The following is a 12366-nucleotide window of genomic DNA, read 5'->3' on the forward strand; positions in this document are numbered from 1 at the left end:
AATGTTGCGTTTTGTCTTTTTTATATAAGATACCCAGGCAGACACGTTCCTCATATGAGCGCTTACGTAACAGCCTTCTGCACAACTTCCGCCCCCAGCGGGCGTCGCGCAATGACGTTTATTTCGTGCGACCGTTTCTGTGCTCGGTTTCGTGTAGGGCCCAGAGATACCGCCGCGTATTTGGGATTTATTGTTACTGTTTCGTTGAGAGGGTCTTTTTTTTTTGTAAGAAGAGGAGACATGGCGCAGTACAAGGGAGCCGCCAGCGAGGCCGGGAGAGCCATGCAGCTGATGAAAAGGCGAGAGAAGGAAAGGGAACAGCTGGAGCAGCTCAAACAGAAAATTGCCGAGGTGCGTGATGGAGCCGCGGTTCTGCGTGGTACCGTCCACGAGAAAACACCGCACGCAGAGCAAGTCCACAGCCCGGGTGTGATCAAATGCTTAGAAAGCGTGGAGTTACCGAGCTTCGGTGAGAAGCGAATTAGAGAGGCTCGGATCCATTGCGAAGGCGAACAATTGTATACCCTGAGGAAAAGTCCCCCGTCCTCCGGACAGTGTCCCCAGTGTATGGAACCAGGAGCCGACTCGCTATAATTGGTTATACGATACTGGCCTGTCAGTCCCTTTATAGTGCAGTTTAGCACGGGTGCATCGACACACAGTGATACAGACAGGAGATGTCACGGGGTCCCTGAAAATTAATGTGGAAACGCAGGTTCATCATAATCTGCCGGACAGAAGCAGTAACGGTTGATGTACTGATCGTGGGCTGTCTAGTACAGTGACACTCAGTCCCTGGAAGCGCCGTTATCTTCTTGTTTCTGTTCAACGCTTAACGGTCAATTACACCGTTAACCTTATTTTTTTTGGGGACGTATTTAAGATTTTGTTTGATCAAAAATAAACTTTATTTCACAATACACATCTCACAATAAGTACGAACTCGTGCAAAGTCACGCAATCTCTGCTCTGTTACAACTGTTCTAAAAAAGGCGATTGTCCTTTATCAATCGGTCAGACCGGGGGGACGATGGAGGAGTCCCTCCAAGCCGGTTCTTTAGGAACGAGAGACATTTTAATGCCGTTTGTTTATTTTTAAGCAAGGGCAGTAACTTTTGAATTCATTCATCTGTTGTGGAATTGTTTGAATACAGATGTTCATTTGAGCAGTTACTTATCCGAATATGCCTTGAACTTACATTACGTGCCTTTAAACAAAAGTTACAATTCACTCTTGATTAATCTTAACTTTAATAGTGGTATTTTTCAGGGGTTTAGAGGGCTGTAGTCAGGTGTTGGAGGTAACATGTACTAACTCTGAGTTCAGGTAACTCTCAGTTCAGTTATTGAAATAAGGTTGTTTAGAGTCCAGGATGTAATGAAAGCAGAAGGCATGGCTGCCCTCCAGGTAGCTGGAGTGAGTATCAGTGGTCTACACCTGTGCTGTGAGCTTCAAGAGCTGTGTTTATCAGAAGGGTTGTCCTGTAAAGGTTGCTCGGTGGCGACAGGGTCCTTGGTGCATCATGAAGCTGGTGTAAAGAGTTTTGCTAACCTGTGCTGACGGCCAGCCTGCTTGTCCTCTAGGAGAACATGGTGAAGTCCAACATCGACAAGAAGTTCTCTGCACACTATGACGCCGTGGAGGCAGAGCTGAAGTCCAGCACCGTGGGTAGGTACAGTGCGGAAAGGAACAGAGGGAATTTTGATACCACAGGTTTCAATTTGTCAGGAGTTGAGGGTCAGTAGTTGCTCTTGACAGCAGTCCTGAGAATCCAGAGTTCTTCAGTCTCCCTTGCAGCCTGCAGTCAGTCTGCACCCCCGTGGTTTCAACATCCCCTCTGTAACATGAATCTAGTGAAACTTAAAATGTACACTTGCTGATACAGGCACTGCCTTCTGGTGTAAAACAGTTTGATAATGAAACCAATGTTTTGTTGTTTAACTTTTTCTTTTCTGTCTGTTCCCTATGACTACCTCAGTGAGTGTCTTGGGTCCTTGTGCTCAGGTTGAGAGCCTTTGTGTCAGTCTTGTAGCTGAGAGAAGAAAGAGTGCTGCTATTTATGAACAGTGCCTGGCCAGTGTGTGCTTCCAGTTTTCCTGGAAGGCTGGGTTTGATGGTTGTGCCGCCGTGCTGTGTGTGTCGGTGTTTTCTGTATTCAGGCCTGATGCTGTTCTAGGTGTTGAGTGCTGAGGCCAGGTACGACTGTGCCACTGACTTAGAGAGCAGATCATGACACCACTGCACCACTATTATCCCTTATATTGTTGTGCATTGATGTTTTCAATGAACACACAACCACAGAAAGCAGCAGTGTTGCGATCTCTCTCTGTTTTGTCATGGATGATTGCTTGGATGCTAATGTCTACAGCAAAGCAGCGAAAAGGTGGCACTTGTATAACTGTGCTTCTTCCGGTGTCCTGGGCAGGTCTGGTGACCCTCAATGACATGAAGGCCAAGCAGGAGGCTCTGGTGAAGGAGAGGGAGAAGCAGCTGGCCAAGAAGGAGCAGTCCAAGGAGCTGCAGCTGTGAGTCTCTGACTGACCAGCTACCAGTTGACCTAAAGGAGCAGGACCAAATATGTTAAACTGTTTTTAAGAATGAGCCTGACAGTACAGAATTTCTACATTTGCTCAGACACAACCAGCTAAATGTAGATAAAGTATCTAGTTATAGCTGTATGAGGCAGGAGAATAGTTTACCTCCCCAGTGCTTGTACGAAGGGAGTGTGTGAAAGCGTGTGTTTTTCTGCTTGAGTGTACAACCTCACTGGAGTGCGGTGCTGGAGGGGAAGAGGCTGTCTGCCCTCTTGCCACCCTTCTCTCAGTCTCTGCACTTGACCCTGCAGGAAACTGGAGAAGCAGAAAGAGAAGAAGAGGAAGGAGGAGCAGAAGAGGAAGATCGCCAGCTTGTCCTTCAACCCTGAGGAAGAGGAGGATGAAGATGGGGAGAATGAGGAAGAGGAGGAGGAAGAGGGTGAGAGTTCACACTAGACACAGCAGAGCCAAACAAACTTCAGTCCTCTTTGCCAGCGTGTTGCACGGCTGTGAATGCAAGGGCATACTTGCGCAGGATGTTAGCATGCTTAGAAAAGATGGATCCAAAGATCTTCAGCAGCATAGTTGGGCAGCTTGTTCCATACTTCCACAACCCTTCGCGTAAAGATGCACCTCGTGATCTCAGTTCCCACTTGGTGTGTGTGTGTGTCTCTCTCCACTGTTGTTGGGTAGGGGTGCCAGTTATGATGTACACTGCAGAAGTGATTCCCCAGCCTCAGGAGGTGACACTGATGTGATTTTTACAGAAATCCCGGTTAAGAAGAAGAAACTGGGGAAGAACCCGGACGTGGACACCAGCTTCTTACCGGACAGAGACCGAGAGGTGAGGCGCAGCAGGTCTCAGCCAAGCGCACTGCTGAGAAAGTGCGCCACTGAGGAGGGTGGCAGTTGAGAGTCTAGGGTCTGCGGGCTTTTTTGTTTTGCTAAAGTAGAGTGAAAAGTGATAATGGTTTTGTATGAGAACAGAAGGGACGAGGTGAGCAGAAGTATGTGTTAAGTGTCTAACGGGGGACACCTGCGTGTTTGAAGTCAGTAGTGGGGGGTTAGTAGTTGTTCCGGCCTCTCAGGCTCTTGGTGACCCTTGACCTCCCAGGCACTTGCAAGCATGCGGTGCTGTTGGTGAGGGATGCGCCTCTCCTGCAGGTGGCGCCCTGCAGGTACGGGGGCTGTGCTGCCCGTGAGGTTTTAAGGATCACAGGGATCAAGAACGGGAGAAAGGGCACCGTTGTCTCTTCCGAATGGAGCCAAAAAAATTGGCAGACCTAAATGTATTGAGAGAAAGTCGTTTGAACCCGTGTGTGGAAATAACAGATGCTTTGAAGAGAGCAGGAGAGGGAGGAGGCCCGCTCTGTGGCACTGGGGGGACCACTGTCGGGCGCTCAGCAGCGCCCCCCAGAGGCGTGACGGTGCTGTGTTTCATTCTCCCGTGCGCAGGAGGAGGAGAACCGTCTGCGCGAGGAGCTGCGGCAGGAGTGGGAGCGCAAGCAGGAGAAGATCAAGAGTGAGTGAGCGAGCTCCGCAGTCCGCCCGAATTCCCGGCGGGTGCGGTTTTCGGTCGCCGGCGACCGTGAAAGCACAGCCATGGTAAAACACGGCGCGGCATGGTAAACCCAGGGAAAACACTGCGAGAAGAACCCTTAGGGAGTTGAACCTTCTTAAGGGTCGTTCCCAGAATGTGCTTAACATTTGCAGCAGAAACAGTGATGCATCTGCGGCCTTCTGTGTGGGTCAGTATTGCCAGAATCAGCACACAGCAGCGCCTGGCAGTATGGCGGCAGTTTAAAAGCACACACACACACACACACACACACACACACACACACACAAACAAAACTAGGTAGTTAGTATTTGATCTTACTGTCAGATTGTTTTAAGTTGCAGGCGCGCTTGTGTCAGGAAACGGGCAGGCGTGTAGGGGCGGCCGTCAGAACCGCAGCGCCGCTGTGCATGAGTAGAAAGTCGTGCTTCTGGGCGGAGAGGAGAGGCCAGATGAGTCGGGGGCTGAGCAGTGGGCCTGCTGCACAAATGTGAAATGAGGTTGGCCCCCTCACGGTTACAAGGGCACTGGCAGAAGGGTGTGTGGCTTGTGTTGCAGGCGAGGAGATCGAGATCACGTTCAGCTACTGGGATGGCTCAGGACACCGCAGGACTGTGAAGGTGAGGTCCGTTAGACGGCCCAGGAGTGGCTGGGAGCTGTGATTGAAGGCAGACTGCTGTAATGCACAGTGACTGTGAAGGGCACCCATCTGTGTGACTGCGACAGTGTGACGTGCTGTTCCATTGTGCCGCTGCCTGTGGAATACTCCATCCGACTTGGAATGACTGCTCATGTCTTAGGGCTTTAGCGTGTCATGTGCTGTTCCTGTAGCACCACAGAAAGTAATTTTGAAAGAACCTTTGAAACATTCAAATTAATTTTAAATCTTCTAAGTTCCTGTGTATATTTACTTTTTCAACAAAAGTTGTGTTTAGCTCTGGTTTGCACTGAATCAATAATGTAATGAGCACTAATGGCTACGCAGAGGCTTGTCTACTGCGTTCTTGAATATGAGAGCAGGACGGTGTTAGCATCGCAATAAGAAAAACGTAAACTAGAACAAAATACAATTAAAGGCTAATTTAACACCGTTTCCACAATTGTGCAAAGGTTCCAGTTACGAATTTAGAGAAAAGGAAGGGGTTAGCTCAGTGGCAAGGTAGTACTCTTTGCTCAGAGCTGTGGAGGTCTGGGTATGAGTTTAGCTGTCCGTGTGGAGTGCGTATTTTCTCCCTGCGTTCAAATGGGTTCTTAGAGGTATTTCAGTTTCCTAATGCAGGCTGTCGACTCCTGGGTCTGTGTATCTGCAGGTGAGTACTCTAGCCTAGCACGTAATGAGCTGAGTCAGCTGGTTGCTGGTGTAATTTGACTAATGAGCGAGCTTCTGCCAGCTCTGGAAGAAGGACTCCAGCCCTCCAGGCCCAGGAGTGGACAGCCCTGCCCTGAAGACCTGCAGGTTGATTTGATACTCAGATCTGTTCCTCTGCTAAGTGGGGTCAAGTGGATTTCATACACACGGGGGTTTGCTATAAAATACAATCTAGAAAGAGAAGCACTTGAACATGATGGTCTTGAATGCCTCCTGTCATTTTTTGATGTTCTGATGGATAAGTAGTCTTTTACTGGAGTGCACTTGCGGTGGGGTGCTGTGGGTGCATGTGAGGTGAATAAAAGCGCATTGCTGGGGAAATTCTGTAGCTGTTGCTTGGGCCTGAGGCGGCAGGTAAAGGGGTTGCCTTTATGAAAGTGTGTGCTGGCTGGCAGAGCTGATCCTTGCGTATGTTGTGCAGATGAAGAAGGGCAACACCATCCAGCAGTTCCTGCAGAAGGCCCTGGAGATCCTGAGGAAGGACTTCAGCGAGCTCAGGTACAGTAGTGGGAGGGGACCGGGAGGGAGAAGCTCGGGGTGTCACTGAGCATCAGCTGTGAGAGGCTTTCTGTGCCACAAGCCTGCAGTTCCTTAGATGGGCCACACTGAGCGGAGAGGCAAATGGCCAGTTATGTACTGGGTTATGTGCCTGTTCTAAAATAACTGTCATGTCTGGGTGGTGTTTTTAAGGTTCTTAACTGTATGAGCTGTATTTCCCCCTTGGGGATTAATAAGTGTATCGTAATGATGTAGCAAAGATGGATATGATTCACAGTGGCCTGGAGGCTCCTGTAGGATTTGACCTGCTGTAGGCTAGTTACCGTGAGAGCAGCTGTCTGTCTGGAGAGGCCTTCTCCAGTCTTCGAAACAGCGAGAGCTCCCCTGTGAACATGCTCCCTGTTGCAGGTCTGCTGGTGTGGAGCAGCTCATGTACATCAAGGAAGACCTGATCATCCCACACGTGAGTTTCCCCACCCGCACACCCTGCGCTGAGCCCACTGGGGTCACCTCGCCTCTTTGTCACCTTGGAACTGGGAAAAAACAAATTGTTCTGTTTCATTTCAGCACCACAGCTTTTACGATTTCATTGTGACAAAAGCTAGAGGCAAAAGCGGTGAGTGATGTTGTCTTCTCTTGTGGTGACCTCACAAAGTACAGCCTTAGACCACAGGGACGGGTTTGTCTCCATCTCTTCAGTCTGCATGACCTAAATTAGGAATTTATTCTGCTAACACATGTGATGGACTAACCCTCCCACTTGCTAATGTTAATCAGAAAACATCTAATTACTGTATAGTGTGCTTGGAATTATTTCTGATATGAGCAGAGTGGCTTATTTTTAACAGTATTGCTGGCATGCAAAATCTTTCATGAGACTGCTGTATCAATCTCCATGGGAAAAGAAAGATAGTTAGGTCACAAAGACCCGAAGAAACCAGACCCCCATGTGCTAGTGTGAGGAGGAATGAACTTAACCCCCATTTCTCCATAACCCGTCTGTTTTCATTCTGAGCTAGTCTCCAGGTTTGATAGAATCAGGTGAATAGAAAGATAGGAGTCCGTCGCTTCTGGGTTGCTAAACCCATGTCTTTCAAGAAAGGAAGAAAAACTGAAATGTCTTCCTAGGAGCTGCAGGAGCTAGGGAATGAGATCTGTCTCAAGACTGTTGCATTTCCCTCTGCTCTGAACAGACTGTAATCTGTTTCCGTGTTTGTCTGCAGGTCCCCTGTTTAACTTCGATGTGCATGAAGACGTCAGGTTGCTGAGCGATGCCACTGTTGAGAAAGATGAGGTGTGTTTCCAGCATTTCACTTTGGCATCAATAAACCCCTGTGTTGCAGTGTAACAATGGTTTTAAGAAGCCACATGATTTAAAATGGACATGTGGCTGTTCTTCACACTGGCCTTACTGCCTGTGCTTGAGATGTATGTGTCTTGTCTGTGGTCCCTTTATTCCTGTCATCTGTGTGTCTGTGTAGCCTTGAGTAAATATCATCTGCTTCTGCTCTCTTCAAGACATCGTTTTTAACGATGGGGTGATTAACTGGGATTTGAGTGTGAAGACGCAAAGATGTGGGAGCATCGAGTCCTGATAAAGGTGATGGGGAAAGGTCAGCACTTCAGAGTGCACAAAACTGGGAGCAGTTCGGGCATGGACGGCTCTTTGTCAAAGCTGATTCCCAAGTTCCTGCCATCCTTCGGGAACAACTCCCAGCTTACAAGGTCTTGTGAGGATAGAGCCTGATATTCCTCTCGATCATGTGGTTAGAGTCACGCGCAGAAGCTGTATGGAAACAAGCACAACAAGATGATGCTTTGCTAGACGGCATGACCAGACTCTCGTCTTCAGAACTGCTCCCCCCTTTCTCCACTCGGAGCTTTTTTGTTGCACCTCCCTTTCCACACGAGTGCACGTGTCGCTGGAAGTCCCGGTCCTGGTTCTCGGGGGTCACGTGCTCATGGCGCCGTCTCCCCACTTGTGTCCCCCCTCAGTCTCACGCTGGCAAGGTGGTGCTGAGGAGCTGGTACGAGAAGAACAAGCACATCTTCCCCGCCAGCCGCTGGGAGCCCTACGACCCCGAGAAGAAGTGGGACAAGTACACGGTGAGTGCCGCACCCCCACCCTGCACCCCCTCGCTCTGTCCGCAGGGGTCCCCCTTTCCGTCCTCCCGGGAGGAGGCGCAAGGCGGCGAAGCATAGCGCCTTTTCCGAATCGGAGCCACCCTGCACAGCAGTCTGAGTCACGTGCGTGTTGCGCGGATTCCCAGCGTGAGGCCGGCACCGCCCGTCGCTGTACGCTGCCGTTACTGCCTTGCGCTGATCCGCCAGCTCTCGGCATACCGCAGGCAGGCCCCAGGCCCAGCTCCACAGCTGCTGCGTGAGGATCAAGAGGTGTCCACTCTGGAATTTTCCTGGAAAGAACCCCTTCTTATTCTCTTGTATCCCCCTTTCCCCTCTGTGGCCTGCAGCTGAGCAGCAGAGCCCCACAGCGGAGTCTGGCTAGGGGGTTCGCACGTGACCCCGCAGAGGGGCCGGGTCGGGCCGGGGCGATGTGGCGATGGGCTGCAGCTCCTTCCTCTTGTGGGGGAAGAATAAAACTTCTTCCCCCCGTGTCCGCGGAGAAGTAAAGATTGCTGGGTTGTAAAGGTTTTCTTCCCTCTTGTTTTTCAGATCCGGTAAAGGAATCCTGTGTCGGTGCCGTCACCCGCGGGTGCACTTTTATGATTTTGTATATATATTATGTTTTAATTTTACTTTCAGCCTGGTGATACTTCTGTTTCTGTTTCAGCCCTTGTAAATATGAATTTACCCTACACTGTGAAACTGTTTTTAAAGATGGTCACTTATATCAATTAATTAAATAAAAGGCTCTTTAAAAATCTTTAGTATTTTACTTCACACTATCTTTTATTACCATCAATAGAAATAATGTTATGCACATAAGTTATATTATGCCTGTAATAATAAGTTACATTTCAGACCATTTACAGAGCTAGCTCTGTTTTTAGACTAATTGGATTTGAACCTACAACCTTTCAGTTATAAGTCCAAGCCCCTCAACACTGCCGTCTCCTGCGCTGACACTTTATTCAGGTACACTTTGGTTTTAGCAAGTAATATCACTATCTGTAGAATAGAAGAAAAAAATATTCTGAGAAAATTAACTTTATTTGATGTGATTCGTTTGTTTAAATTAAACAAAGGCAGTTCTCCTTCTAACATTCCACACGCTCACAAAACTGACTTTAAAAAAAATCAGCACAGCACAATAGAGGCAGGAGATTCAAACACTCGTGTGTCCACACCTGACATAGCAGGTACCCACAGCCAAGCATGGACTGGCCTGTCCTACAGGCGTGCAGATCACTAGCTCGGCCCAGAGGAGTGCACTGGACACTCCCAGACTGCACCCGGGCTCTGAAATAACATGGACATCTGTCTTCTCTTCACTGCCAAAACAGCAGCTTTAGCCGTCCTGACCCTACTACAGAGGTTAAAAATGAGTAATAAAATTATTTTTAAATGAATTTAATTGTAATCCTCTTATTATCCCAAGAGTTGGCACTACCAACGTGTTGTTCACCAGGATCAACAGGATAGATCTGTACTGGATGAAGGCAAGAGAACCAAAAACTGTTGAACTGCGCTGAATTGATATTTTCACACAGACATGCCTCAACTGCTGCTTTAATATGGCACCAGTTTGTCACCCTAATCCACACACCACACACAATCACACACACACTCTCAAAGACGTGCATTGATACAGAGAAAGACAGAAGTTGGTGTGCGTTCCAACCAGAGCACCAGTCTATCAGCCCTGAGCTCCACAGTCCCCTGAAGGTCCCAGGCTCCTGCTGGACAAGGGATCAGAATCCCCCTCTTCTTGTCCACATCGCACTCTCCCCGGAGCGCTGGGGCTGGAGGTCACTGCAGCTGGTATCGCAAGCGCTGCGAGGAGCAGGAAGAGCCCAGGGGCCTCCAGGGCCTGCCCACACGCTGCTCGGAGCACAGCTGGGATAGAAGGACACGCACTCCCACTTCTCTCCTCCTCATCCTCGCTCTCTCATTTCTTCTTCCTGCGCACCACCGTCCAGCCGTCCTCGGCGTCGGGCGGGGGAAGGCTGTCCTGGGCCAAGGGGGGAGTGGGGACCCCGCCTGCCGCCTCCTCACACTCCATCGCCTGGGGGATACAGACAGCAGGGTGCTGAGAGACGATGACACGAAGACAAAGGGAGAGTTGTCCCCACATACGCATTTTAAATACCATGCATCTGAGCTGGACTAGTGGGACAGCACATCCACACACTTCATTCTGCGGGACACCTTAATTATCAGACATGGAATTAATATGCAACACTCATTTTGATTTAGTCCACAGCTTCAAGATAAAACCTAAAACTGAGGTTTTTTTACTTATTCGCCCTTTAAATAATGCTCAGGTGGAAACAGGGTTAGAAAGTCCCTTGAACAACACGCCCATTTTCTTTGCAGAAACTTCTCAGAGCCAAATGGGTTTAATGGGGGCGAATCATGAGGCTGAGGGCTTCATTTAAACTTGTGAGTCAGAGCAGTTAGGGTTACCAGTCTAGGGCTTTTTTGTCAAAGAGAGACACGGGGTCCTAGAGAGAGACACTGTGACTCTTCAATAATAATGGCTGTTTGAGACTGGCAAGGCAGTAGCAACAGCTGTTCAAGAGACAGTGGACACCATGCAATCAGTACCTCTGTCTCTCTCCCCTCCTCCTCCTCCTCGTCCTCGTCCTCACTGCTCCCTCTCTCCTGCCCCCCTTCCTCATCAGGGGCGTGGGCAGGGACAGCGGTAACCTTGACAGGCGCGCGGCGCTGTGCCAGCTGGGCGATCCGGTCCCTCACCTCCACCAGATGCCCCTGCTGACACTTCCCAAACAGATCACGCACTTCTAGCGCCACCTATTGGACATACAGAAGAAAACAATGAGACCCTTAAGGTGACTTAAGGTCTGGACAGCCCGATTCCTGCAGGTCTCTCTCAATCATCCCTCACTGTTTTCACATCCACTCCAAGAGGACACAGACCCCAGAATTAAAAGTTATAGAATTTATAATTAGCAAACCTATTAACAGGTAAAAGCAATGGGTGAAATGCAAGAGCAAGGAACTGTGGGTTGCTGTTCAGCCCTGCAGCCCTGCACGCTCTGTGCAGCAGCTGGTCTTATGTACAGGAGTGCGTGTACCTGTGGCAGACTGCCATCCTCCACCACAGTGTCAAACTCATTGTTCATCAGCTCTGCCAGGAAGTCCTCGACCTCATCCTGCTCCAGGTCAGCTGCACAACACAGAGAACACAGCACACAGTCAGAGGAGAGGCACTGGACACGCACAGAGCACACAGTCAGAGGAGAGGCGCTGGACACGCAAAATAAAAACCACTCACTGTTGTCATGGAAATACTGCTGCACAGCGTCCACCATCCAATCAGCTTTCTGTCGGCTGTATGCACCCCCAAATCCATTGTCCACCGCAATCTTAGACAAAGCAGAAGTAAACAGTCGTGACAGAAAGGGGGTTGCAGTAATATATTAAAATAAATACTGTAGCGCCATCGCCTGGGGGCGGGACTACGGGACTGTTTATAGTGGGACGGAGGCTGGGAGACAGCTCTTCCCTTCGCGTAGGTGCAGCGCTGTAACCCCTGTCCCTGTGTGTGTACCTTTCCCCGGTTCTGGTTATTAAATGTGGTGTTCAACCCCATTCCCTGAGCCCTACGCCTGCTGCATTCCGTACCGAAGCCCGCGGTCTTTACAATACTTTTAAACTCAGGACTCCTTTTTAAATAGGTTGTGCTACAGTAGACTACAGTAAAAAGACGGTTAAAACATTTTTATAATAGAAAGTTACAGTAAATCAACAGCCAAATTCAATGAAATTTAAATATAATCAGATTTATACTACAATTCACTGCTGTGTTACAGAATTTCATAGCAAATCGACCCTATTTTTGGTATCGACCGGCCAGACCGTGTTAACTCAAACACGATCATTTGTCCTGACACCCCCGTTAATTAAGACTCAAAATACACCTATAGAAATACGAAAAACTGGTTTTAAGATTGAAAGAAAAACTGTTCTCACTTGCAGCACCGGCCACGTCTCCAAAACAGCACGAACCCCCTCGGCAAAAACTTCATGTGCGGACAGAACGGGCGCAGCCATCTTGAAAACGAAGAGGCATTAGAAGTCGATCGCTTGCATCCGCTTTGCGGCGCTGTAGGAAAACCACTCGATAGAGAAATCATCGATCGAGAAGGAGACGTGCGTACGTAATTTTATAAATTTAAACATTAAATAAAAATGTTCTGTTGCTTTCTGCTCTTCTCTTCGCCAATATTCGACATAAAGCTTCCCTTTAAGTAAAGACGAA

At 49.0% G+C, this 12366-nt stretch overlaps 2 protein-coding genes across 2 annotated transcripts; one reads left to right on the forward strand and one right to left on the reverse strand.

Annotated features, from left to right (window-relative positions):
* The first annotated feature begins 118 nt into the window (after positions 1 to 118).
* fam50a (family with sequence similarity 50 member A) lies at positions 119 to 8848 on the forward strand. Its single transcript, XM_088929800.1, has 13 exons — positions 119 to 351; positions 1585 to 1669; positions 2427 to 2526; positions 2847 to 2974; positions 3303 to 3379; positions 3991 to 4057; positions 4652 to 4713; positions 5884 to 5960; positions 6369 to 6423; positions 6528 to 6576; positions 7184 to 7254; positions 7956 to 8066; positions 8634 to 8848. The coding sequence occupies exons 1-13, from the start codon at positions 241 to 243 to the stop codon at positions 8640 to 8642; spliced, it is 1002 nt and encodes a 333-aa protein (XP_088785926.1). The 5' UTR covers positions 119 to 240; the 3' UTR covers positions 8643 to 8848.
* Positions 8845 to 12161, reverse strand: tsr2 (TSR2 ribosome maturation factor). Its single transcript, XM_088929812.1, has 5 exons — positions 12078 to 12161; positions 11380 to 11470; positions 11180 to 11271; positions 10689 to 10895; positions 8845 to 10146 (listed from the first exon to the last, which is right to left on the reverse strand). Exons 1-5 carry the CDS (start codon positions 12156 to 12158, stop codon positions 10030 to 10032), a joined length of 588 nt encoding a protein of 195 aa, XP_088785938.1. The 5' UTR covers positions 12159 to 12161; the 3' UTR covers positions 8845 to 10029.
* Positions 12162 to 12366: the final 205 nt, after the last annotated feature.

Source organism: Atractosteus spatula, chromosome 2, assembly GCF_055471065.1.
Source record: "Atractosteus spatula isolate fAtrSpa1 chromosome 2, fAtrSpa1.hap1, whole genome shotgun sequence".
NCBI classification, from domain to species: Eukaryota; Metazoa; Chordata; class Actinopteri; order Semionotiformes; family Lepisosteidae; genus Atractosteus; species Atractosteus spatula.

Bases quoted from the DNA above. Each gene is read 5' to 3' on its own strand.
- fam50a (XM_088929800.1), top strand. From the start codon at position 241: ATGGCGCAGTACAAGGGAGCCGCCAGCGAGGCCGGGAGAGCCATGCAG. The intron at 352-1,584 runs GTGCGTGATGGA...CTTGTCCTCTAG, and splicing joins TCAAACAGAAAATTGCCGAG to GAGAACATGGTGAAGTCCAA. The intron at 5,961-6,368 runs GTACAGTAGTGG...TCCCTGTTGCAG, and splicing joins AAGGACTTCAGCGAGCTCAG to GTCTGCTGGTGTGGAGCAGC.
- tsr2 (XM_088929812.1), bottom strand. From the start codon at position 12,158: ATGGCTGCGCCCGTTCTGTCCGCACATGAAGTTTTTGCCGAGGGGGTT. The intron at 10,896-11,179 runs GTACACGCACTC...TATGTCCAATAG, and splicing joins AGGATGGCAGTCTGCCACAG to GTGGCGCTAGAAGTGCGTGA. The intron at 10,147-10,688 runs GTACTGATTGCA...TGTATCCCCCAG, and splicing joins AGGAGGGGAGAGAGACAGAG to GCGATGGAGTGTGAGGAGGC.